At 41.9% G+C, this 24,742-nt stretch overlaps 2 protein-coding genes across 5 annotated transcripts in view; one reads left to right on the forward strand and one right to left on the reverse strand.

The window, feature by feature from the left end:
• LOC138672831 (uncharacterized) overlaps positions 1–14,107 on the reverse strand; it is a 31,933-nt gene extending 17,826 nt beyond the window's left edge. Inside the window, exons 1-3 of the mRNA XM_069761267.1 lie at positions 13,774–14,107; positions 7,877–7,930; positions 5,985–6,096 (exon numbers count right to left, since the gene is read on the reverse strand). Coding sequence (XP_069617368.1) covers positions 5,985–6,096; positions 7,877–7,930; positions 13,774–14,107 — 500 coding nt within the window. The remainder of the gene's footprint in view (positions 1–5,984; positions 6,097–7,876; positions 7,931–13,773) is intronic.
• Positions 1–24,742, forward strand: part of LINGO2 (leucine rich repeat and Ig domain containing 2) — a 2,506,396-nt gene that overhangs the window by 2,093,171 nt on the left and 388,483 nt on the right. The gene's annotated exons all lie outside the window — the stretch shown is intronic.

Genomic DNA, 24,742 nt, shown 5'->3' on the forward strand with positions numbered 1-24,742 from the left:
CACCAATTAGGTAAACTATACCACCTAACCAAAAAACAAAAAACAAGACATCCCCAATAACACAAACATATAGACAAAACCCAATATATACATCTCAATATACATATCCCAGTATGTTCATCTCGACGCGTTTCCCCGAGGTCGGTTCATCAGGAGACATACTAAAAAGATTACACTTATCTGAGTGACGGGTAGAGGAAAAATCACTCAAGGAGGTGTACGGTAGAGCAGTGGGGAACAGTGTCCATCCCTGACCGCAGGTTACAATCAGCCTTACACACAGCGATTTCGCAGTGCTTTAAATACAATCGCACTCACCCCCTCATGGTGCTAATCAGCGCTTCCTGACCGACGCTGAATCAATCACTTCCGGGTCTTACTTCTTAAAGGGTAACTCATTTATGCGCAAATGCATGGCGCCCTACGTCAGCGCCAATAGTGGCTGGGATCGATTCGATCACGCAGAACACCAGTGTGTACATTGATAGAGTGTTAAGACCATTTGTAACCTCGTTGCCCTCTTACGTTAGGGACTCCTCGGATCTCCTCCTCAGGCTTGAGGACATTGTCCTTGGTGATGACGTAAATTTTGCCTCCATTGATGTGGAGGCACTTTATAGCAATATCCCACACGATAAAGGTCTTCAAGCTACTAACTTTTTCCTTAGATCAAGGGGTACACAGTTGTCCCGACATAATCAGTGCATTGTTGGATTACTTGAATTTGTGCTCAAACACAATTTTTTTGCTTTTGGGGGTAGGTTCTTCCACCAGCTCAGGGGTACGGCTATGGGGAGCCCTTGTGCTCCCACGTACGCTAATTTATTCCTGGGCTGGTGGGAGGACCAATCAGTTTTTGGGGACGACGACGCATTCTGGTGGAAACCTCAGATATTATTTTGGGGTAGATATATAGACGATGTGCTTATACTCTGGTCGGGGGATGTGTCGTCGTTCTCTAGATTTGTGGATGAACTTAATGACAATGCTATTGATCTTAGGTTGACTTATGAGTTCCAACGGGACTCTATAAATTTTCTGGATTTGAAAATCTCTAGGAGTAGCACAGGGCGGATAGTTACTGAGACGTATTATAAACCCACGGCTACTAATAATTTGTTGCGTTGGGAGAGTCATCACCCTGTGGCTTTGAGGAGGGGTATACCGAGGGGGCAATACCTGCGTATGAGGAGGAACTGTTCAACTGATTCTGGCTTTTACCGACAAGTGGGGGACTTGAGAGACAAATTTGTGGATAGAGGCTACCCGTTGGGTGTCCTAAATGAGGCCTTTAAAAACTCTAGTACTAAGGAGAGAGCCCCTTTGCTCGTTAAAAAAGCGAAGGAGGAGGGGGGTAATGATCTGAGAATCATAGGTACATATGATAATCAATCCTATAAGGTAAGGGAAGTAATTCAGAAACACTGGGGGATTCTGAGAATGGACCCAGTTTTGAGGGATATTATCCCTGATGTTCCATCTATTACATATAGGAGAGGGAGATCAATTCGTGATCAATTGGTCCATAGTGCCTTTTTCCCCCAAAAGAAGTCTCCCACTTGGTTGGAAAAGAGACAGAATGGTACCTTTAAATGTGGAAAATGCAAATTTTGTAAATATGTCTCGAGGAGTAGCACCTTTGTGAGCTCTTGTACGGGAAGGGCTTATGATATGAGGCACTTCGCTAATTGTAAAACTGAAGGTGTAGTCTATCTTTTCCAGTGCAGCTGCCCTATGGATTATGTGGGTAAAACTAAACGGGAGCTGCGCAGGAGGATGGGCGAACACATTGGTGATATTTTGAATGGACGTGATACCCCTATTTCCAATCATATTAGGGGGGTACATGGAGGTGACTTGAGGTGCTGTAGTTTTTCAGTGATGGAGGTTGTGACACCACCAGTGAGAGGAGGAGATTGGGACCGCTTAATTTTGCAGAAAGAGGCAAAATGGATATTTCGTATGAAGAGCATGAAACCACAAGGCTTGAACGACCAACTGCAATTTGGCTGCTTTGTGTGATAATTGTTCTGCACCATCTCCCTATTGTGATTCCCTGATGGATTTTTGTCCTTTGACCCATTGTCGCAAAAGTGGGGTTGGTCATTATCATTTATAATTATTATTATTTATTTTTGTATTTTGTTTATACACGATCTAAAAATGGTGGGGATTTATCTGAGTGGTTCTTTTCAGTGTTTTTGTGTAAGGGGTAAACTATTTTCATTTGGTATTACTAGTGGCGTTGTCTTCTAACGCTGACGTAATAATTAGCGTTTTTTTTAGTATAGTCTAAGTGTGTAACTTATCATATTTAGGCGCCCTGTGGTGTTGCGCTGAGCGCATGCGTAATGTGGATCGCATATCGCTCTTTTAATGTTGGGCTGTTGTCAGACCCTGTAAGATGAACGGGGCATGCGCGAGCTGAGATGCATTTGCGTTTCAGTTGAAGAGCTGACATAGGGCGTCATACATTTGCGCAGTAATGAGTTACCCTTCAAGATCTGGAAGTGAGGGTAAGGGTCAAAATATTTTCATTTGGTATTATTAGTGGCGAATGCTTTTCTTCTTTCTAATGCTGGCGCTTTCTTAGTATAATCTAAGTGTGTAATAAATCATATTTAGGCGCCCTGCGGTGTTGCGCTGGGGCGCATGCGTGATGTGGAACGCATATCGCTCTTTTTATGTTGACCCTGGAAGACTAACGGGGCATGCGCGAGCTGAGACGCATTTGCGTTTCGGCTGAAGCGCTGACGTAGGGCGCCATGCATTTGCGCATAAATGAGTTACCCTTTAAGAAGTAAGACCCGGAAGTGATTGATTCAGCGTCGGTCAGGAAGCGCTGATTAGCACCATGAGGGGGTGAGTGCGATTGTATTTAAAGCACTGCGAAATCGCTGTGTGTAAGGCTGATTGTAACCTGCGGTCAGGGATGGACACTGTTCCCCACTGCTCTACCGTACACCTCCTTGAGTGATTTTTCCTCTACCCGTCACTCAGATAAGTGTAATCTTTTTAGTATGTCTCCTGATGAACCGACCTCGGGGAAACGCGTCGAGATGAACATACTGGGATATGTATATTGAGATGTATATATTGGGTTTTGTCTATATGTTTGTGTTATTGGGGATGTCTTGTTTTTTGTTTTTTGGTTAGGTGGTATAGTTTACCTAATTGGTGACTGTACATGCGGACTGCTTTTTGTGTATTTTTTTCGGTCTGGTTGCCAATTGGCAGTATTAGGGCGTATCAGGGCCAGACGACGAGAGCGGGGGCGCCATTTGCGCAGGATTATAGGGTGCCAACCCCCGCAGGCAGGTAGCATGTATCTAGGTACAGTCTAATCCTATATCAAGGCTATAGGCCGTACGGGGATAAGTGCAATTTTTTGCTTGATATGTGCTAATCTTTTATAGCATATGTGCACTTACTGTTTTTGCATCTCCAATTGCATTTTTTGTTTGTTTGTCTGTTTGTATGGTCTGCTGGTTGTCTATCTTCCTCACTTGAGGGTGTTCCAGGGTGAGTTAGGGCGAGTCTTCGGTGAGCGGGGGCGCCATTGCGCAGGACTTTTAGGGTGCCAACCTCCGCGGCAAGGTAGGGTAAGATAGTTATTTAATAGGTTCTGAGTGCACCCTGTATCTTTTTGTCAGCCTAATAGTAGACGTTTTTAGGTTGTGAGTGTTGTCATTTTTATCAGTAAGATTAATAAATGGTACGTTTTATTGTGTATTGTATTTATTTGTTTATGTAATGCTTTAGTCGGTGATTATACTTTAATTGGGGCATTTATATTTGTTATATTTTCTGTGATATTGCACACTGCGAACTACCTCGCAATCAGGGTGCACTCGAAGGGCCTAGGTTAGAGTTTAGGCAGCACTCACTGTAGCCAAGTAAGCAGTATTGGAGTCAGGGGAACTGCTACATATGCAAATTGAGGGCACATAAAGGAGCACAAAGCTCTTGGCTAAGCCAAGAATGCACCAAAGCCACCTCATTTATATGTGGACTAAAACAAATTTTAAAGTTAATTTCACTAATGAAATGTATACCAAATATATGATTTTTATGAGGATTCAGTTCCTTGTATAACTGCTGAATTATGTTGAATTAGATTCATTTGCATTTGGAAAGGCCAGTTTGTATCCTAATGATAGTATGCATGGTAATGCTTTAATCACACTCTTTTTTTGCGAAAATGGAAACCCAGAAGGATCCATTGCATATTAATGGTTGGTGGAGGTTGGTGGAGGTAGGCGCTATATGACTGATTCAGTAACGGATCAAGGAATAGAGCGTAAGAGACAATATAAAACTGATATAAATATTCTGATAATATTTTTATAGTAGGCAATTGCTATTATTCAATACCTTGTGTAGTTTGTTGCTATAGTCTTTAATGTTGTTACATAGGTATAACCTACTGTATATTGTATGTAAAGATAGGATCAGCTTTTCATCCCACTAAGGTAGGATCATGAGCCAAAGCATATCTCTAAAACATTGAAAATAACATGTGCTTTTCCAGGTCATTAATATTGGAAACAGAAGAATGTTTCATGTCATGTATTCTTCTCTCAAGGCCATATCTTTGAATGCCGCATTGATGCTAGTGGTTGTGCTCCCAGGTCATATTAGTGTAGCATAGGTATTGGGTGCTAACATGTCACGACTTCCTTTGATCTACTTTAGAAAGCCAGTATTGAGCTTTAAAGCTTCAGGCGGACTGCACATTGCTCGGTGTGTATTTTAATCATAGATGAGTCTGAGAGCAGGGAGAAAGATTCAGCAGGCTTTTATCATCCCCATTCTTCTCTATATGGTCATCTTATCCTTAGATTAGAAGTGGAAAAAAAAGAATGAATTCAAGGAGGTGCGGATGATCATTTGTGTCTGATTTATGCCTTTCCCCTGAGTATCACAGATTACAGACAACAGAATTATATTTGTAATTAAGTTTTGTCAAGAGTGAATTCAAATGAGATTAGGACGATACATGTAATCTTGGTTTAAAGCCTAATCCTTTGTAGTGTTCCTGCTTGTACAAATATCAAGCTGACTAAAGGCCCCTTCACACTTAGCGACGCTGCAGCGATACCGACAACGATCCGGATCGCTGCAGCGTCGCTGTTTGGTCGCTGGAGAGCTGTCACACAGACCGCTCTCCAGCGACCAACGATGCCGGTAACCAGGGTAAACATCGGGTAACTAAGCGCAGGGCCGCGCTTAGTAACCCGATGTTTACCCTGGTTACCATGCTAAAAGTAAAAAAAAACAAACACTAGATACTTACCTACCGCTGTCTGTCCTCCAGCGCTGCGCTCTGCTTCTCTGCTCTCCTCCTGTACTGGCTGTGAGCCGGAAAGCAGAGTGGTGACGTCACCGCTCTGCTTTCCGGCTCACAGAAAGTACAGGAGGAGTGCAGAGCACAGCGCTGGAGGACAGACGGCTGTAGGTAAGTATCTAGTGTTTGTTTTTTTTTACTTTTAGCATGGTAACCAGGGAAAACATCGGGTTACTAAGCGCGGCCCTGCGCTTAGTTACCCGATGTTTACCCTGGTTACCAGTGAAGACATCGCTGGATCGGTGTCACACACGCCGATCCAGCGATGTCAGCAGGAGTCCAGCGACGAAATAAAGTTCTGGACTTTCTTCAGCGACCAACGATCTCCCATCAGGGGCCTGATCGTTGGTCGCTGTCACACATAACGTTTTCATTAACGATATCGTTGCTACGTCACAAATAGCAACGATATCGTTAACAATATCGTTATGTGTGAAGGTACCTTAAGTTTTGTTTGGCAGGGTATGTTAATAAGGATTCTTATCCAGTGTGTGAAGCATTACTTTCAGCACACTTTACATGTGGTTTTACATAGCAGAGCTTCAGGATCAACTCTAATCCAGCCCTAACATCTATGTGCAACCAGCAACAGATGGGATGTCCTAAAACCTATTGTGATGGTACTTTGTTTTTCTACAGAATGTGCAACAGTGATGCAGGGTCATTGAACAATGGCTGCTTGCTTAATATGTTAAATGACCATTGTGTGGGTTCTGTGGCTTGTTGACTTGCAAACATTGAAGGATAAACTATAAATAATGATACAATGTGAGTTAACAAAATCACATCTTTTTCTTGGCCTCTGGATGCTGACATGAAGGACAGTTGTTAACTATAAAAAGATGATATGTGCCTCTGTAACATGGACATCCATACATCCAAGACATCCAGAAATCCAAATAATCAGAGACTTTTTACAAGGTAGCAGCGAAGACATCATGGCTCCATCACGAGGGACAAAGATGTGATATTATGAAGGATGACAGCTTAGGGTAGCACTGCCTTGGCTATAAGCATACAGATTTGCTTTATTGACAATCACTGAACCATGGATGCATTTGGAGTAGTCAGGAATTGGACCCACCGGTCACCTGAGCTCTATCGATATGTATGGGAAAGCCAGGAATGGGACCCACCGGTCACCTGGCTCCATAGAGATATTCAAAAAAGCCAGGTTGCGACCCTCTGGTCACCTGGCCTTGTACCTCAATGGACTGTGAGCATCCTAAACTTGTCGTTACCTCCTCTCTGTGCATGCCACAGGTGGGGTAGTCAGCCCTGAAAGCTCTAAAGTCACAGCAGCTCTTATCCCGGTGAGTAAGCAGTAATTTTGCATCATCTTGGGTATTCTGCTGGGACTGTTTTACATGTTATTTGCCTCTATTGTCATTCAGTAAAGTAATGACACCATGTTTTACCCTCACCCTGTGTTGTCTGAGTAGTATTACACCCTTGGGGAAAGGAGAGCGGGTGTTCAGTGGGATGATCCCTGGTCCATGCTGTTTTCTCTGTCGGACTCCCTAGTCCATGCGGTTTTGGCTGACTAGGGCACCTGCTGACCCCCCATGTGTCTCCACAACCACGCCTGCCTTATATGGTTGGAATTTCTAGAGATTTCTTGAATGATAAGGGCATTGTTATCATTGATTGGTCCTGACTAGTGTTGAGCGATACCGTCCGATACTTGAAAGTATCGGTATCGGATAGTATCGGCCGATACCCGAAAAATATCGGATATCGCCGATACCGATATCCGATACCAATACAAGTCAATGGGACATCAAGTATCGGAATGTATCCTCATGGATCCCAGGGTCTGAAGGAGAGGAAACTCTCCTTCAGGCCCTGGGATCCATATTAAAGTGTAAAATAAAGAATTAAAATAAAAAATATTGTTATATTCACCTCTCCGGCGGCCCCTGGACATCAGCGGGAGGATCCGGCGTCCGGCACGGCTTCTTTCTTCAAAATGCGCGCCTTCAGGACCTGTGGAATGACGTCCCGGCTTCTGATTGGTCGCGTGCCGCCCATGTGACCGCCACGCGACCAATCAGAAGCCGCGACGTCATTCCTCAGGTCCTAAAAGGCGCTTATTCTAGGACTTTAGCTGAGGAATGACGTCGCGGCTTCTGATTGGTCGCGTGGCGGTCACATGGGCGGCACGCGACCAATCAGAAGCCGGGACGTCATACCACAGGTCCTGAAGGCGCGCATTTTGAAGAAAGAAGCCGTGCCGGACGCCGGATCCTCCCGCTGATGTCCAGGGGCCGCCGGAGAGGTGAATATAACAATATTTTTTATTTTAATTCTTTATTTTACACTTCCGATACCGATACCCGATATCACAAAAATATCGGATCTCGGTATCGGAATTCCGATACCGCAAGTATCGGCCCATACCCGATACTTGCGGTATCGGAATGCTCAACACTAGTCCTGACATTAACTTCGACCTGAATCCTGTTGAGAACCTCCAAGACATTATCAGTGCAGCTTCCAAGTAGCACCAGAGACTGTCCAGGTCCTCACTGATATCTTGATCCATATTTTGGAGGAGATCTTCATGGACACTACTTGCAATGTCTACAGCATCATAATAAGAAATTCTCAGAGATACATAAAAGCCTGGGGGAGCCATACAAGCTATGGAGTCAGATTACTTATTAGTTGTGTAATTTCCAATCTTATATGCTTCATTAGGCTATGTGAGAAGATGTAGTGACAGGTACTATAATTATTTAAGGGTTGCTATATTTTACAATACAAACTGATTATCACTTTCAGATACTGTTCTGCCTATAGTTAAAAAATAAACTGTGCAGTACTCAACTTCCTTGGGTCCATCTGGGAGTCTCCACTGCTGCTTACAGTATTTGGTATAAGTGAGCTCAGTAACTGAGAGCCACTGAGCTTACTAATTAGCTGATCTACTGTCAATTTGATGTTAGCAAAACAGCTCTCAGCAGGAAGCTAGTTACTTACCAGCTCATTGCAGCAAAACACAGGTAGACAGAAAAGAGACAACTAATCTCAGCAATCTCCAAGGTAAACTGTCACATGCTGCTGGTGTCCAAACGTGGTATAAGTGCATTGCCTAGCAACTTGAACTTGGTGAAACAGTACTGTATGTTCAGATATGAATTTGACACAATGCCCCAAACAGTGCCAGAGAGTCACCAATGGACCTGGGGACGGTGAAAATAGTGTAGTTTGTTATTCTTAAAGGTAACCTGTCACCCCCAGGCATTTATTTGTAACTAAAAGAGCCATCTTGTGCAGCACTAATACTGTATTCTGACAAGGTGGCTCTTTTAGGTCATGTTGCTGTAACCGCTGAAATAATAGTTTATGAAATTTGTCCTTCATACCTTGAAATCATCCTGGCGCAGGTCTTTCCACCCTAATCCAGATGCACCACAGCCGTCACTCATGGGATCTGTGCACCGGGCGCCGCCTCCTCGGCATTATTCAACTGTCATTTTAGGCCTCGGGCATGCATAGTTAGTGCTGCCTGTCCACTGACATCACTTGATGTCTTGCTTACAGCGCCTGCGTGCTTGCACGGCCCGAGATCCCGCCCCGCAGTCTCTTATGCACAAGATGGCTCTTTTAGTTACAAACGCCTGGGGGAGTGACAGGTTCCCTTTAAAAAAAATCTACAGCCAGAGATTAAATTTAATTTGGAAGTGGACAACTACTTTACTTAGATTTCTTAGACCTAGTGAGGCATGTGCAGTTGCTTTCAAAATTCACATTAGTAAATAAGAATTTTTAAATACTTTCCCCGATATTCAAATATTCAAAGGATGTCTAGGTAGACTCATAAAGTGCTCATTTTCATATCAGTATTATACTGACATTCAAACACATATTTTAAAAGTTTGTACACCAGCCTCCTCAGTTCTAAGAGACTTATCGAATAACATATGACATTTGTACTATGAATCTAGTGATAGATTCCCTTTAAACAATACACTGGTGGGCTATAGCTGATGATGATGGGGAAAACTATGAGAGGCCTCTGTAGTGGCAAATGAATGACCAACCATATAGTCTATTGTCTTGTTAATCTCAGCAGAGAGGATTGGCTCTTTGCAGTGTCTCGGCCCTGTAAGTTAGAGGGGGAAGGGAGCAGAAGAATTCTTTGCCATGATCATATGTCAATAAACATTTGCCTTCTCTTTTTACGTTTGGCAACTCAGCCTCTCACCATTTAAACAAGGCATCGATGAAAACAATGATATCCAGGTTAAGGACGTAGGCAGCTGCTATGAGATGTCATCTTGCTGCCCTGTATGCCACTCGCAGATAGTTCTACCGCATAAGATACCTCTCCTGGAGTGTTCTCCTCAGTGAGGACTATGATAAGAGGAGACTTCAAACTGTCAGAATCCATCCATTCCATAGCTTTGTCTCAGCTGTCAGTGATGAATTTTCCCAAACAGTATCTCTAGGGTAAAATATCTGCATCATGCTAGAGAGAGCAGCGGGCTTTTTTTCCAAATACAGCATATTCTGTAACCTGTAATCTACCAATAGTGGCGTACTCCGAGCCGTCAGTTCTCTCATTATTCCACTTATGGTACTGGACCCTATCTATCTATCTATCTATCTATCTATCTATCTATCTATCTATCTATCTATCTATCTATCTATCTATCTATCTATCTATCTATTAGAGTTGAGAAAATTTGATTGGGTCCCTGCTTATTTGGCAAGCTATAGGGCTTGCTGAATAAGCTGCAGAGGAAACCCGGAAGCATGGAGCGCGCCGGCTGATCAGCTGGCCAGCGCCGCAGCTGCATGTGTCACAGCTGTGTCACTGTCACAGAACATGCACGGACAGCCTGTGTGTTCTGCTCTCCATGCATGTGCTGTGACAGCTGAACCCATTAACAGCTGGTTTACTCTGCATGTTTCAATGTACGCCCAGGCCGTGGATCAAGGAGAGGAATGCTCATGTCACCAGATGATTTTTCTCTGCAAAATTACAATTTGACCATAGAACATCGTGCAGGGAAGATGCAAAGGAATGCGGATGACCTGTCGTGGGCACTCTATATGGGGACAAGTTTTCAACTCCACAAGTTTGAACACGGGGGGGATATGTGAGGCAGTGAGGGGGATAATATTCGAGGGTTGATATGTATCCCCCAAGATGTGCATAGAAGCGTATTAAGGCCACTGGAGTGCTTTGCAGTCATAGGCATAGCTGTGGTGTGCAGTGCAAAATAAAAGTAAGTGTGGACCTGGTCAAGTTATTTGGCCAAGTCAATGATTAGGAAAACCCATTAAGGGCTTTTATTTTTGGAGTGAACTATAGGATGGTAGTGGGGCAATTCACTCCCTCCAGCCGGGTCTTACAAGACTCCATTTAAAAACCCTGCAGCAAAGGCTTGATGTCTCAGAGTTGGTTTGCAAGCTGCAGGGCAGGTGGTTCTGCAACTTCAGCCTTGTGTGAAACCAACACAGAACCAAGGGAAGTGAATGCCTGGCACCCCCTCAGCGTGACATGGTGGTGCAGTTGCCCAGGGCAACAGGTCTCGGATACGGACTGTTTTGATGCCTCGGCTGTGATCAGAAGGATGCAATTGATAGCAGAAACAACACCTTAGGCCATTACACTAACATCCCAGGTACCAACCCCCCCCTCCCCTCCCCCCCCTCCCATCCCTACTCTTCTAACCCTAACCTGCATTCCCCTTTCTTCTATTAACCCCTCTTATCTTCGTATGTAGAAGTCGATTTCTCTATTTACAATAATTTTTCAGTTAAATTTAAACCAAGAATAGAGTATACTTGTTTTGACAAAATGGCACTATATATGCTTGAATGTATATATATACCTGACAAATAGCACTTAAAGAATTAGTAACAAGCGATAGTCTTGTATTATACTCTATGTTCTAAAGTTGATTTATGTTTTCATTAACTCACTGAAATGATTGTATAAACATGTTTTCAATAAAAAGAACATTGAAAGAAAGAAAGAAAGAAGGATGCAATTTGCTTTTCTTCTGAAAGTTTTGGACATTAAAGTCACTTTACTTTGAACTTTACTGGGTCTCTGCTAGGGTTGAGCGAAACGGGTCGGCCAGATTCAGAAGTCGCCGACTTTTGGCAAAGTCGGGTTTCATGAAACCCGACCCGACCCCTGTGTGGGGTCGGCCATGAGGTCGGCGATCTTCTGATCTGGAATCGGAATTCCGATACCGAGTTCCGATATGTTTAAGATATCGGGAATCGGTATCGGAATTCATATTTAAGTGTAAAATAAAGAATCAAAATAAAAAACTATTGATATACTCACCCTCGGACGCACCCTGGTTCTCACCGGCAGCCTACCTTCCTAAGAATGAGCGCCTGAAGGGCCTTCGATGACGTCGCGGCTTGTGATTGGTCGCGTGAGCGGTCACATGGGCGGTCACGCGACCAATCACAAGCCGCGACGTCATCTAAGGTCCTTCAGGCGCTAATTCTTAGGAAGGAAGCGTCCGAGGGCGCGTCCGAGGGTGAGTATATTCCTAATAGGTATATACTCACCCTCGGACGCACCCTGGTTCTAACCCGCAGCCTTCCTTCCTAAGAATCAGCGCCTGAAGGACCTTAGATGATGTCGTGGCTTGTGATTGGGCGCGTGACGCCCATGTGACCGCTCACGCGACCAATCACAAGCCGCGACGTCATCGAAGGTCCTTCAGGCGCTCAATCTTAGGAAGGAAGGCTGCCGGTTAGAACCAGGGCGCGTCCGAGTGTAAGTATATCAATATTTTTTATTTTGATTCTATATTTTACCCTTAAATATGGATGCCAGGGCCTGAACGAGAGTTTCCTCTCCTTCAGACCTTGGGAACCATTAGAAACCCAATGCACTGCATTGGGTTTCGTGTTTCTGCCAACCCGGACCTCGACTTTTCTATAGGATCGGCCGATTTCACTCGACCCGACTTTTGAAAAAGTCTGGTTTCGTGAAACCCGACCTGATCCTATAAAATGAAAAGTCGCTCAACCCTAGTCACTGCCTCATTGCCGCATGGTGAGAACACGCCACACTACAGTATCTATCTTCATCTATCTATCTATCCTATATCTATCTCATATCTATCTCATCTATCTCATCTATAAATATGCCACATTCTGTCGCCCATCATTTGACCGGTCTCGCTTCTCTCCCTCCCTCTTTCTTTCTCTATCTTTTTTCATCATCTACCTGTGTTCTCCTTTCCGCTCTCACTTGTAGTTTGTGGAGACAAAACAGCTGTCAGAACACCTGAACGAAATCGGTCCCATACAGTCAACATATCAATTTACACAACATTTATTTCTAAGCTAGTGCTCTTTAATGCTGAGAGAGGTAAGAGGAATCAGCAGCGCCACTGACATGGGGACAGAAGTTGCCCCTTTCTTTTCACCTATAATTATTTCCATTTGTTTATGCTGCTATGATGAACACGAGAAGACATTTTGTAACCTCCTTTGAAGAACAAGGAGCTGATCTGCTTTAGATTTCATGTATGCGTGCAATTCTTTTCTGAAAACCATTCAGGGGCGAGGCAGTCAGTCCGCACAAGCTAGACATGATTATTGAAGGCCACTGCTATTGTTTCAGCAGGTCCCAGAGTCTGCCTGGCTTCATTTAAAGCTACACTCGCGTGCGGACATAAAAATGGATGTGATGTCACAGAGCTTCTGAACACAGCTTTCACAGGCACACGTCAATGTGTTTTTCATCCTGAAAGCTAATCTGTGTAGAAGGTGCATGTGCCCCTCTGTAATCTATGCTGTAGAGCAGACAAGATCTCTTTAACCCTGTACACACAAATGGTGATGCTTTTGTGGTAGGTGCAGTGTTTTGATAATGATTAGAGACACCTTTTATTGATCGAGATACAGCAGTTGAAATAAGTATTGAACATATCACTTCTATTCTAAGTAAATGCATTTCTAAAGGTGCTATTGACATGAAATTCTCATCAGATGTTGGTAACAACCCATCCAAACCACACAGGCAGAGAAATCAAACCATAGATGTCCATAAATTAAAGTTATGTGTAATAATGAGAAATGACACAAGGAAAAAGCATTGAACACAGTATTGAAATGTATTTAATACTTTGTACAAAAACCTTTGTTGGTGATGACAGCTTTAAGATGCCTCCTGTATGGAGAAACTAGTTGCATGCATTGTCTATTCATCCTTCCTTCAGTTATACTGTATAAAGTTTTCCAGTACCATATGCTGAATACAGCCCCACACCATGTTGTTCCAACCTCCAATTTTCACTGTTGGTATGGTGTTTTTGGGGCGATATGCGGTGCCTTATGGCCTCCAAACATGGTGTGTTTTATGGCATCCAAAAAGTTCAATTTCAGTCTCTCATAGGCTTGTCTAAATGTTGTTGAGCAAACTTTAAACTCACTCTAACATGCCATGGACGTTGAGTGATTACTTATAGTTTTCTTTGCATCACTGTACCTGCTGACTTGCAGGTCTTTCTTTAGCTCTTCACAGGTGGAGCTTGGCTCTTGGACAACTCTTCTAATAATTCTTTTCACTTTTCTGTTTGAAATATTGCAAGGAGAACCTAAGCATAGTCGGTTTATGGTGAAATAATTTTCTTTCCACTTCCAGATTATGGCACTAACAGTGCTCATTGGAACCTTCAGTAGTTTAGGAATTCTTCTGTAACCAATGCCATCAGTATGTTTTGAAACAATAAAGTTGAAGAGGTCTTGAGACAGCTCACTGGTTTTACCCATCATAAGATGTTTATTGTGAACAGTTAAATTGAACCAATTGATTTTATTTTTCACTAAGTCGCAGGATTGCTTTATAATTACTGATAGATTTTATCTGGTGTCATGACTTTCCATGGCTTTTTGCACCTCTCTTTCTTTGTATGTTCAATACTTTCTCCATATGGCATTTCTCATAATCACACATAACTTAATTTATGGACATCTATGGTTTGATTGTTCGCCTATATGCCGGCTGGCAATTTGGTGCTTTGCGACAACTGCTCCATTCAGATGGAGCTTTGTATATCCTAATTACTGAAATTATCAGTGACATGTTGAAATACTATGTGTTTACAAACCCTAAAAGTGATGTCTCTGATCCACCCTCTGTTTTCTCAGTCTGTCATTGCACTAGACATAATTGACTCCTATAATCAGACAAAAAGTACCCTACAGGAATAAAGCACAATTAGGACATAATGGGTGCAGAACTAAAGTGCGACTTCAGTTGAAGGAATTGTCCCATTTCAGAAAATCTTTGTCTCAAGGCGCTCTTTACTCACTTTCCTTGGGTCCATCACTGAATCTTCACTGCTGCTTTTGGTGTCTGGTATTGGTTGTGGTGCCAATGTCACGTCAACAGCACAGCAGCCAATCACTGACTTCAATGGCTCTGCCCATGTAGATGGAGCACCCTGCTCTGAGCTGCTGAGCTCCTTGATTGGCTACTCTGTCAACAATAACTCCACAGCCAATACCGCACAATAGGAACTGCGGTGGAGACTCAACACTGGACCCAAGCAAAGTAAATAAAGGACAGTTTTTTTTTATTGTATAACAAATGGCACCTGGAGACCAATATTTTCTGATATGGGACAACCCCTTTAAAAAATTTTTGTTTTACTAAGTCAATGCTTTTCCATGTGATGTATAAAGAAATGTGGATGTGCCCAGCATCCGTATCTGTAAGCCTGAGCAGAGATAGTGCCTGCTGTGAAGGACCTAATGGTTGCCAATTTAATTGAGCTGCTGATAAGGTATGCCAGTGCTGTATAAATGGTGTAGGAGTCTGTACTCACTCTGCTGCAGTTGAGGTAGGCACAGGAAGAAGTGGTATTGTGGAAATGTCCAGGCAAGTTTATTAAAACTGCATAGACAGCTCCGGATAGCCAAAACAAACAAACGGCCTCTTCCGGCACAAAGTGAAAAGCAAACAGAAAAATATATAGTCCATATAGTGCTGCGGGTCCCCCCACTCATGTAAGTGATATTTGGCTTCCATTTTATTAGCCAAGCCACTCCCCTGGGGTTGGGATATGTGAGGAGCCATTCCCACCCATCTCTTATGACCACTCGTAAAACCCGGTCCTGGGATGTTCCAAATAACTCTCTCAGCACTATACATGCTGGAGCATACTTCCAAGCTCACATCACCTCAGCTAATAGCCGCGATGACACACATCCCCCCTCACGGACTCGTCCGGCGACCATCTTACAATGGCCAAAGCTTTCTTCCAATTTCTTCCTATTTATAAGCAACATGCATAACTACTAAGAGATTGTGCAGCCTTGAGCACATCCACAACAGATAAATCTAGAGGTAACATCAGTCTGGATAGTCTTTGACTTATCGTAGGCTTTATAAAAGGCGTATTATGCTAGCACATACTCTTTTAATGTATTGTATTAGGAAAAAAACATTTTACCACCAAATTATTTTTTCCCCATGAATAATTTTTTCATGGCTCACTGAGCATATTTAATGTTGCAGGTGAAATCCATCCCGATCTTACCCGTCTTCTCCTTCTTCATTCAGAGGTGAATAAGCTTGGTAATGACCCTGGTTTATGTTCTGCAGATTATTGTCTGTCCTCGGGATGAATTAGTATTTGTAATGTAAAAAAATTGTGATTTTCTCTAAGTGTAGTATCGCTGGTAATGTGCCCACCGCCTATTACTATGCTCAAATCAAATATTTTATGTGTTTCTTTAAATTGTGTGTGCTTTACACTTTCATTGCGAAAAAAAAGTATGTCAAGCAGCCTCAGTGCAATCTATCTTTGTCAGTGGGAAACATAATAATGAGAAGGGAGGTAGCGAGATGGATGTTGTGCATGTTACCTACACGCACTGGCATAAAACACTGTACAGCAGCCAAACAGCATTAGCCTGCAGATCTCTTTCATCGCACTATTTCAGCTAAGAATAGAAAACATATAATTCAATTCAATGAATCTTAATTAAAGCCAAAGTTGATTGTTTATAGGTATTACTGCCAAGGAGCTTACATCGATTTATGGCTCCTTGAGTTCGTATTGCTATCATATTGTAGAACCGTACAATTTCTTTTAAGTATTATTCCCATCTTAATAAATCAGTATAATTGTAAAATATTAAAAATTATGCACCATTCCCAAGAAAATTAGCATTGTATTTTTATTTTCATTGCTTATGGCTCTTTGCCCACATAACTGGGTGTCAAATGCTACAGACAGTCGCTCTGCATCTGGCTGCAGAATGTCTCTGCGTTTGGCATTGCAGATGCCTTCTTAATCCTTCTGACTTTTTGACTCTGTGGCAACCTTCCTCTGGCTCTAATTGACACATCTGGACCTGGGTGTTTATAGACTCTGTCTGCTTCAGGGAGTTACCGGTGATATTCACATTTTTCCTTGTGAAGGCTTGGGGCGATTACAGTTTGATGAATTCCTATCTGGTTCTGTTGGAGGACATTTGGTTTTACCTCTCTGAGTCTGCTCAAGCTGAGTAGCTTCCTTTTTGTTTGTCTAACTTCTGGTCTTAAGTGTACAGTGGGGACTGACCAGAACCCATCCCCCTTCCATATTCGAGGCCTAGCTATAGGTATATGAAGGGCTTAGGTTCCAGCTCGGCGATTGTTGTGGATCCAGTATAGGTACAGTAGGAGTGGCAGGGTGCTATTAGATCTGTCTAGGGTTCTACACTCCTTAGTGTTTGGGCTTCTTACCCTCTTCCCCTCATGTTGAACTTAGTCTTGCCACACTGTGCACTTTGTGTGACACTGGCCCACCGTTGGGGTCTAGCAACAGTGATTGAATAATGCTCAGTGCATACAATCACTTTTCTATTGAGCTCATAGGCACCGCCCTGAAACTGTCCGGAAAGAACTACAGTGGTAGCTTCCAATCCTGTCTCGTTTCAGTGCTATGCTCCTCCAATGCAGCAGAGACAAAGCTGCCTCATATAGTAGCACCAAAGAGGCACAAAACGGGCCAGCATAATAACAATGCCTTTGCTTTGAGCTTTCAAGAAAAGCAAGAAGCTGGGAGACTGGAAAGCGGTGCTCTCTTGAAAAGAGAATACAGAACAATCCCTTCAATACAGTACCTGATCTTCCCTGTTGCCTGATGGTCTGCTAAATGTTATGCTCTGTATACAAAATGGAAGCTGTGATGCTATGGTAGATCTGCTATGTGGTACACCCAAAATCAGCCCAAATTGCCATATTGGTATAATAGGATTAAACAGGGTCCAGTTGAGATTTCATTGTTTCACTATTTATGCCATTAAATTTGATAGAAACCCTTTACATGATCCTAAGCAGATGCGCCACACAAACAGGTATGGGATCGGCAACACTGCAGTAAAGGTTTTGCGTTTAGTAGGAAAGGACAGTGGTGCTATCATATCAAAAGGGGTAACACAAATAGGTGATGACTTGATGCTTTTTCAATGGTAAATATACTCTACTTTGAAAAAGCATCAAGTCCTCTTCAATTTTTGTGCTGAAGTTACCCCTTCTGATATGACAGGACCACCGTCCTTTCCTACTAAGCAAAAAAATCTTACCTTTACTGCGATGTTCAAAAAATGTGGCTACATATATTCATCTTTGAAAAAGAACCAAGTCTTTTTTTCTGCTCTGAATTGACCCCTTGTGCAAAGCAGATGCAAACATAACCTTAAAAGTATTCATAAGTAGACACTGCAGATCCGCAATATTTGGCGTTGGGCCGTCTGCATATGCTGCCTTACAGGCTTCATATTTAAGGAGGTATTCTCCCCTAGATGCATTGCTATTAGGAGAGAATATCTTCCTGCAACAGTTCTTCTATGTCACATTTTTGGGGGAAATTACAGGCATATAGTAGAGGACTGATGGACTTTTATAGAAGACATAGTAACATAGTAACATAGTTAGTAAGGCCGAGAAAAGATATTTGTCCATCCAGTTCAGCCTATATTCCATCATAATAAATCCCCAGATCTACGTCCTTCTACAGAACCTAATTGTATGATACAATATTGTTCTGCTCCAGGAAGACATCCAGGCCTCTCTTGAACCCCTCGACTGAGTTCGCCATCACCACCTTCTCAGGCAAGCAATTCCAGATTCTCACTGCCCTAACAGTAAAGAATCCTCTTCTATGTTGGTGGAAAAACCTTCTCTCCTCCAGATGCAAAGAATGCCCCCTTGTGCCCGTCACCTTCCTTGGTATAAACAGATCCTCAGCGAGATATTTGTATTGTCCCCTTATACACTTATACATGGTTATTAGATCGCCCCTCAGTCGTCTTTTTTCTAGACTAAATAATCCTAATTTCGCTAATCTATCTGGGTATTGTAGTTCTCCCATCCCCTTTATTAATTTTGTTGCCCTCCTTTGTACTCTCTCTAGTTCCATTATATCCATCCTGAGCACCGGTGCCCAATACTGGACACAGTACTCCATGTGCGGTCTAACTAGGGATTTGTACAGAGGCAGTATAATGCTCTCATCATGTGTATCCAGACCTCTTTTAATGCACCCCATGATCCTGCTTGCCTTGGCAGCTGCTGCCATTGTTCAGAGTTTATGAGATGAGCTGATTCAAAACTCTTATTCACTATAACTCTTTTTTTGACATCTCATAATGGCATGCTAACCAATCCTGTTAATAAGAATTTGTTTATATACACACACACATATATATATATATATATATATATATATATATATATATATATATATATATATATATATATATATATATATAGTTTATATACCCCGGCAGAATTTTTTCTTTCTTGGCCTTTTTTCAGAGAATATGAATGATAACACCAAAACTTTCTCTCCAGTCATGGCTAGTGGTTGGGTGAAGCCATTTATTTTAAAACTACTGTGTTTTCTCTTTTTAAATCACAATGACAACCCAAAACATTCAAATGACCTTTATCAAAGTTTCACATACCCCATTTCTTAATACCGTGTATTGCCCCCTCTAACATCAATGACGGCATGAAGTCTTTTTGTGGTAGTTGTGGATGAGGTTCTTTATTTTCTCAGATGGTAAAGCTGCCCACTCTTCATGGCAAAAAGCCTCCACTTCCTGTAAATTCCTGGACTGTCTAGCATGAACTGCGCGCTTGAGACCTACCCAGAGTGGCTCAATGATATTGAGGTCAGGAGACTGAGATGGACACTCCAGAACATACACCTTGTTCTACTATAGCCAATGACAGGTCGACTTGGCCTTGTGTTTTGAATCGTTGTCATGTTGGAATGTTCAACTAGGTCCCATGCGAAGCTTCCAGGCTGATGAGTGCAAATTCACCTCCAGTATTTGCTAATAACATGCTGCATTCATCTTTCCTCCAACTTTGACCAAGTTTCCTGTGCCTTTGTAGCTCACACATCCCTAAGGCATCTGCGATCCACCTCCGTGCTTTACAATAGGAATGGTGTTCCTTTCATCATAGGCCTTGTTGACCTATCTCAAAATGTAACATTTATAGTTGTTGCCAAAAAGTTCAATTTTGGCCTCATCACTCTAAATGACCTTGTTCCAGAAGTTTTGAGGCTTGTCTCTGTGCTGTTTTGCATATTGTAGGTGAGATACTTTGTAGTATTTGCACAGTAGTGGCTTTCTTCTGGCGACTCGACCATGCAGCCCATTTTTCTTCAAGTGCCTCCTTATTGTGCTTCTTGAAACAGCCACATCGCTAGTTTTGAGAGACTCCTTTATTTCAGCTGATGTTATTTGTGGGTTTTTCTTTGCATCCCGAACAATTTTCCTGGCAGCTGTGGACAATATTTTTGTTGGTCTACCTGACAGTGGCTTTGTTTTTACAGAGCCTCTGATTTTCCATTTGTTAATCACAGTTTGAACGCTGCTGACTGGCATTATCAATTCCTTGGATATCTTTTTGTAACCCTTTCCTGTTTTATACAGTTCAGCTAGCTTTTCCCGTAGATCCGTTGACAATTATTTTGCTTTCCCCATGACTCACAATCCATAAACTATAAAGGCACAGATGATTGGCCTCGGGGAGACCAAAACATCCAACACTGCGGAGACACCATCACGTGTTTCTCAACGCAGTGATTCCAGAACACTGCCCCCATCCCTTATGGGAAATATGCAGATGCATGTAAAGAAGCTGCGGAGACACCATCACGTGTCACTTTTTACTAGGCACTGCTCCTAATAGCCAGATTCCTACTCCACACTGATGAGGGGCAAAAACCCCGAAACAGCTGTCTGTGGATGGATACCATGCTTGGCATAGGTGGCTTTCCTTCATAGGATGCTGCCCTTCCCGTGGTTGTTCCTTCCCGGGGAAAGGCCTGGCTATTCACTGCTTGCGTCGAGAAACATGTGATGGTGTCTCCGCAGCTTCTTTACATGCATCACAATCCATAAACGTCAGTGGCTGGATGAAAGATGCAAGTGTCTGTCTGGATCTCACAATCTCACTCAGATTTTATACATACACACTGATTACGAGCAAACAGGTCACAGGTGAGGATGTTACCTTTAGTAGCCATTCAAACCCATTTGTGTCAACTTCTGTGCATGTTATCAGGCCAAAATCACCGGGGTATGTGAACTTTTGATCAGGGTCATTTGGATGTTTTGGGTATACTGTATATCAATATTCTCAAATATACAATATTAATTGATGGGTTGTCTCATCTTCTTAAATTGCTAAAATTGCAAAGTGTTTGTAAAAACAAGCAACTTTACCTGTTATTAAAAAAAATCTCCATTCTCAGTAACATTGATTTTGAATTCTATAGTTTATTGCCTATTGCTCAAGTTTCTGGCCACCTCTTCAGCTTATCTGAGGTGGCCAGTCTCCTAGGCAAGGAAAGCAGTGCTAACAAGCTCTTTGCTATAGAGCTGTCAAGTGCTTTTTTGAAGCTAATCAGTATGCGCTGTTAGCTCCAGATCCCGGGAAGGACCACGCTCCTCCAAACCTTCCTCTGCTTTCATGAAGAACAGAAAGTTGCAATGTCAATCTTTTCTTTCATTTTCCAAAGCTGTTCATAAGGAGCTTGACTTACAAAGACTTGAATTTCACAAGTCAGACTGCACTGTGACAGGCTAGAGTTGTACATCAGAACTTATGAGTCATTTATTATTTTGATGTTATTTATGTGATTGCCTTTGTAAGGGAGAGATTTTTTCCAAGGGGGTCCCTTTTCTCGGGAAAAATTTGGGAGTTTAAATTTTGAAATATGTGGGTTTTTTAACTATATAACATATTTAAATCATGTTTTAAAGTACTGACGATGGATATACTGCAAGTTATCAGACCAATTACTTCTTGGCATGTTATTTGTAAGGAAGGGACTGGTTCAGTGATGAAATGCGAAGTTTCATACATCTCAATAAAGATTTAGTGCATAAACCCTTGTCCCTTGGATCATTCTACGCCATCAGTGTTCTATTTTCATTGGAATTCCTCCTTATTACCATGGAAGGAAGGACACATATGGCTGTAAGATGTACCTGATGGTTTGCATCTCTCAGATATGAAAAGTTGGGAAAAATAAACTTCCATCCTGTTAATCTTTCCGGGATCAACAGCGATAGTGATCTTAGCCACAATTGTTTGTATGAGAGAACCTTTAAAGTAAGTTTATAATTATGGCAATAATTTTATAGATTGATAAATTTCACTGCAGAATACATCTTAAAGTGATGATTGAGCTAATTGTATTGTTTAGATGAAAGGGTTATTCCCATTTTAGGAAGTTGCTGATCAGTGGGGATTTGAACACTAGGATCCCACCAATTCCAAGAACATGTCTACCATCTGAATGGAGTAGTGTTGGGCATGCACATCACCGCCCCATTCATTCTCAATGAGAATGCTGAGAATAGTCGAGTTCAACTCTCTGGTTATTCCGACAATCACATAGATAATGAATGGAGCAGTGATGTACATGTTCGACAACTGTTCAACTCAGACAGGCTCTTCTGAACCTCATTTTTGGGATCGATGAGGATCCCTGCTGTTCCCCACAGACCAGCAAGTTATTATCTATCCAGTGGGTGAGTGATGACATTTAAAATTGGGAATAACCCTTTAACTCTAGTATTATGACTTCTGTGTTGACAGGATTTAACAGGATGTGATGGATCTAATAGAGTTTGCCATGATCCATCATAATCATTATCACCATATATTTGGATACATTTTTCTACTGACTTAGAATGGGTCAGTCAAGGTCCCCTCAGCTAAGTCTTAAAAAATACTGATGGAAAGAATCTAATCCATATTCTATGACAGGTACATAATGTGTACAAGTATGATAGATCTGTTTTCAAATTGATCCCATCTAATCTTGACAGATCTCATTAATTTATAAAGATATTATTCAGGTTTCCATTTGGTTTCAAGTTGTTGCATAACAAGAATTGCTCTATGCCGTTCCTGCTGTCATAAGGCGCATAACCCAGACTTAATGTAATGAGAGCCCAGAACGTACTTATCTATGCAATCTATGTAAAAGATATACATGTTGCATTAATCAAACTTTCATATAAGCCGCAGCATTGAAGATCTAGAGTTTGGCATCCTAATATATGGTCATGGCAAGATACCCATACTATACATTTGGAAAACAAGACATGGTATTTATTAATTGAGTGATTTCAAGTGAATATATAACATATGTAATTTTTATTACATATGGAATGATTAACAATACTATTTCTGATCTTAGAAAATATCAGAAAATAAGTATTTGCTCCTTGGTGTCTTAAAACATGCGCATAATTATCGAATAATAGTTCTAAAATGAATATATTATGTATTCTAACAGTAAAATTATCTCTGAACTACAGCGCATTATTCAGTAATGAAATATTCCCTATCTTCGTGTTCCATGCATATGTAGATTGTCATAGCTGGGATTCATGTATTCTATTCATATCTTTGTTGTCCACGCTGTTTATTTTAGAATGTGAAATTAAATGTTTTCGGAAACATCTATTGACAAAGTATTTTTTGTTTGCCTAAGATGCGTAGGCAGAATGGAAGAAATTGATATGTGGTCATTACATAGTTAAATTGAGAGTTCAGAATTCGATATTTTACATTAATACATGTGATTTTTCTAAATAGCTTGCTATTTCGGCCAACTTTTCAATATTCATGCAGCTTTGGAGTTTTCATTCTCTAACCGCCAATGGACACTGCAAGGTCATCCTTAAGGCTTTAATACACTTTTTTTGTGAATCATGATGTATTTTTCCCAATTTCAAAGACATGATTGATGTTATCTTGCAAGATGTCTTTCTAAGCTAGTCACCATCCTGTTGGTTCTCACCAGCAGACCTTGGCTTCAGCCCTGGAGCTGAGGATGTACCTCTTTCTTCATTTGCTCATTTCAAATGTCTGTTTAATCCAGTTTCCTCACAGGGCATTCGCACACGTTGTTTCTGTAACTTTACTCCTTCTATCATAATTCATCTACTCTCATTCATGTCGTCCTCCTTGTCACTACCCTGCTGTCTTTTTGCATGCCGATAGCAAAACTAATTAGGTCTATCTCCTGATGTGTGCTTTTAGCAACCCTCAAGCCAACTCTGGAACTAACCACTTTTATGGTAAATACACCACTTACCATAGTTATCCAGACTTTTTAGACTACACTTACAATTTAAAGTTAATTTTGAAAAAGGCTAAGAGTTTAAATCACAAGAAAATATATTTACTTTTCCCTACTTTGCACTTTTTGACACTTCACTGTATCAATGTAGCACTCCCTTTTAAGCAATATAGTTACTGAAATGCCAAATCTTCAAATAAGCTTAGTGATTGTCACACTGATGCAAGCCACAATATGTCTAGCGCATTGATATTTTTTATTGTCCACAATAGAAAATCCTTGAAGGCCACCATACACATTAGATAGATGTTAACCAAATGCCATTTCCCCTGACTTTACCATACATAGTAACAGTTGGTTCGGCCAAGTGCTCCTATATTCTCTATAAGTGAGCCACTGCCTGACTCCTCTGGCAGCAGCTTATGTCCCAGAGAACCTAAAGAACAGCAATTAGACTGTTTGGATAACATCTGTCCATTCAATATTGTGGCCTTAAAGGTACCTTCACACATAACGATATTGTTAACGATATCGTTGCTATTTGTGACGTAGCAACGATATCGTTAATGAAATCGTTATGTGTGACAGCGACCAACGATCAGGCCCCTGCTGGGAGATCGTTGGTCGCTGAATAAAGTCCAGAACTTTATTTCGTCGCTGGACTCCCTGGAGACATCGCTGGATCGGCGTGTGTGACACCGATCCAGCGATGTCTTCACTGGTAACCAGGGTAAACATCGGGTAACTAAGCGCAGGGCCGCGCTTAGTAACCCGATGTTCACCCTGGTTACCA

This window comes from Ranitomeya imitator, chromosome 1, assembly GCF_032444005.1.
Source record: "Ranitomeya imitator isolate aRanImi1 chromosome 1, aRanImi1.pri, whole genome shotgun sequence".
Lineage (NCBI taxonomy): Eukaryota > Metazoa > Chordata > Amphibia > Anura > Dendrobatidae > Ranitomeya > Ranitomeya imitator.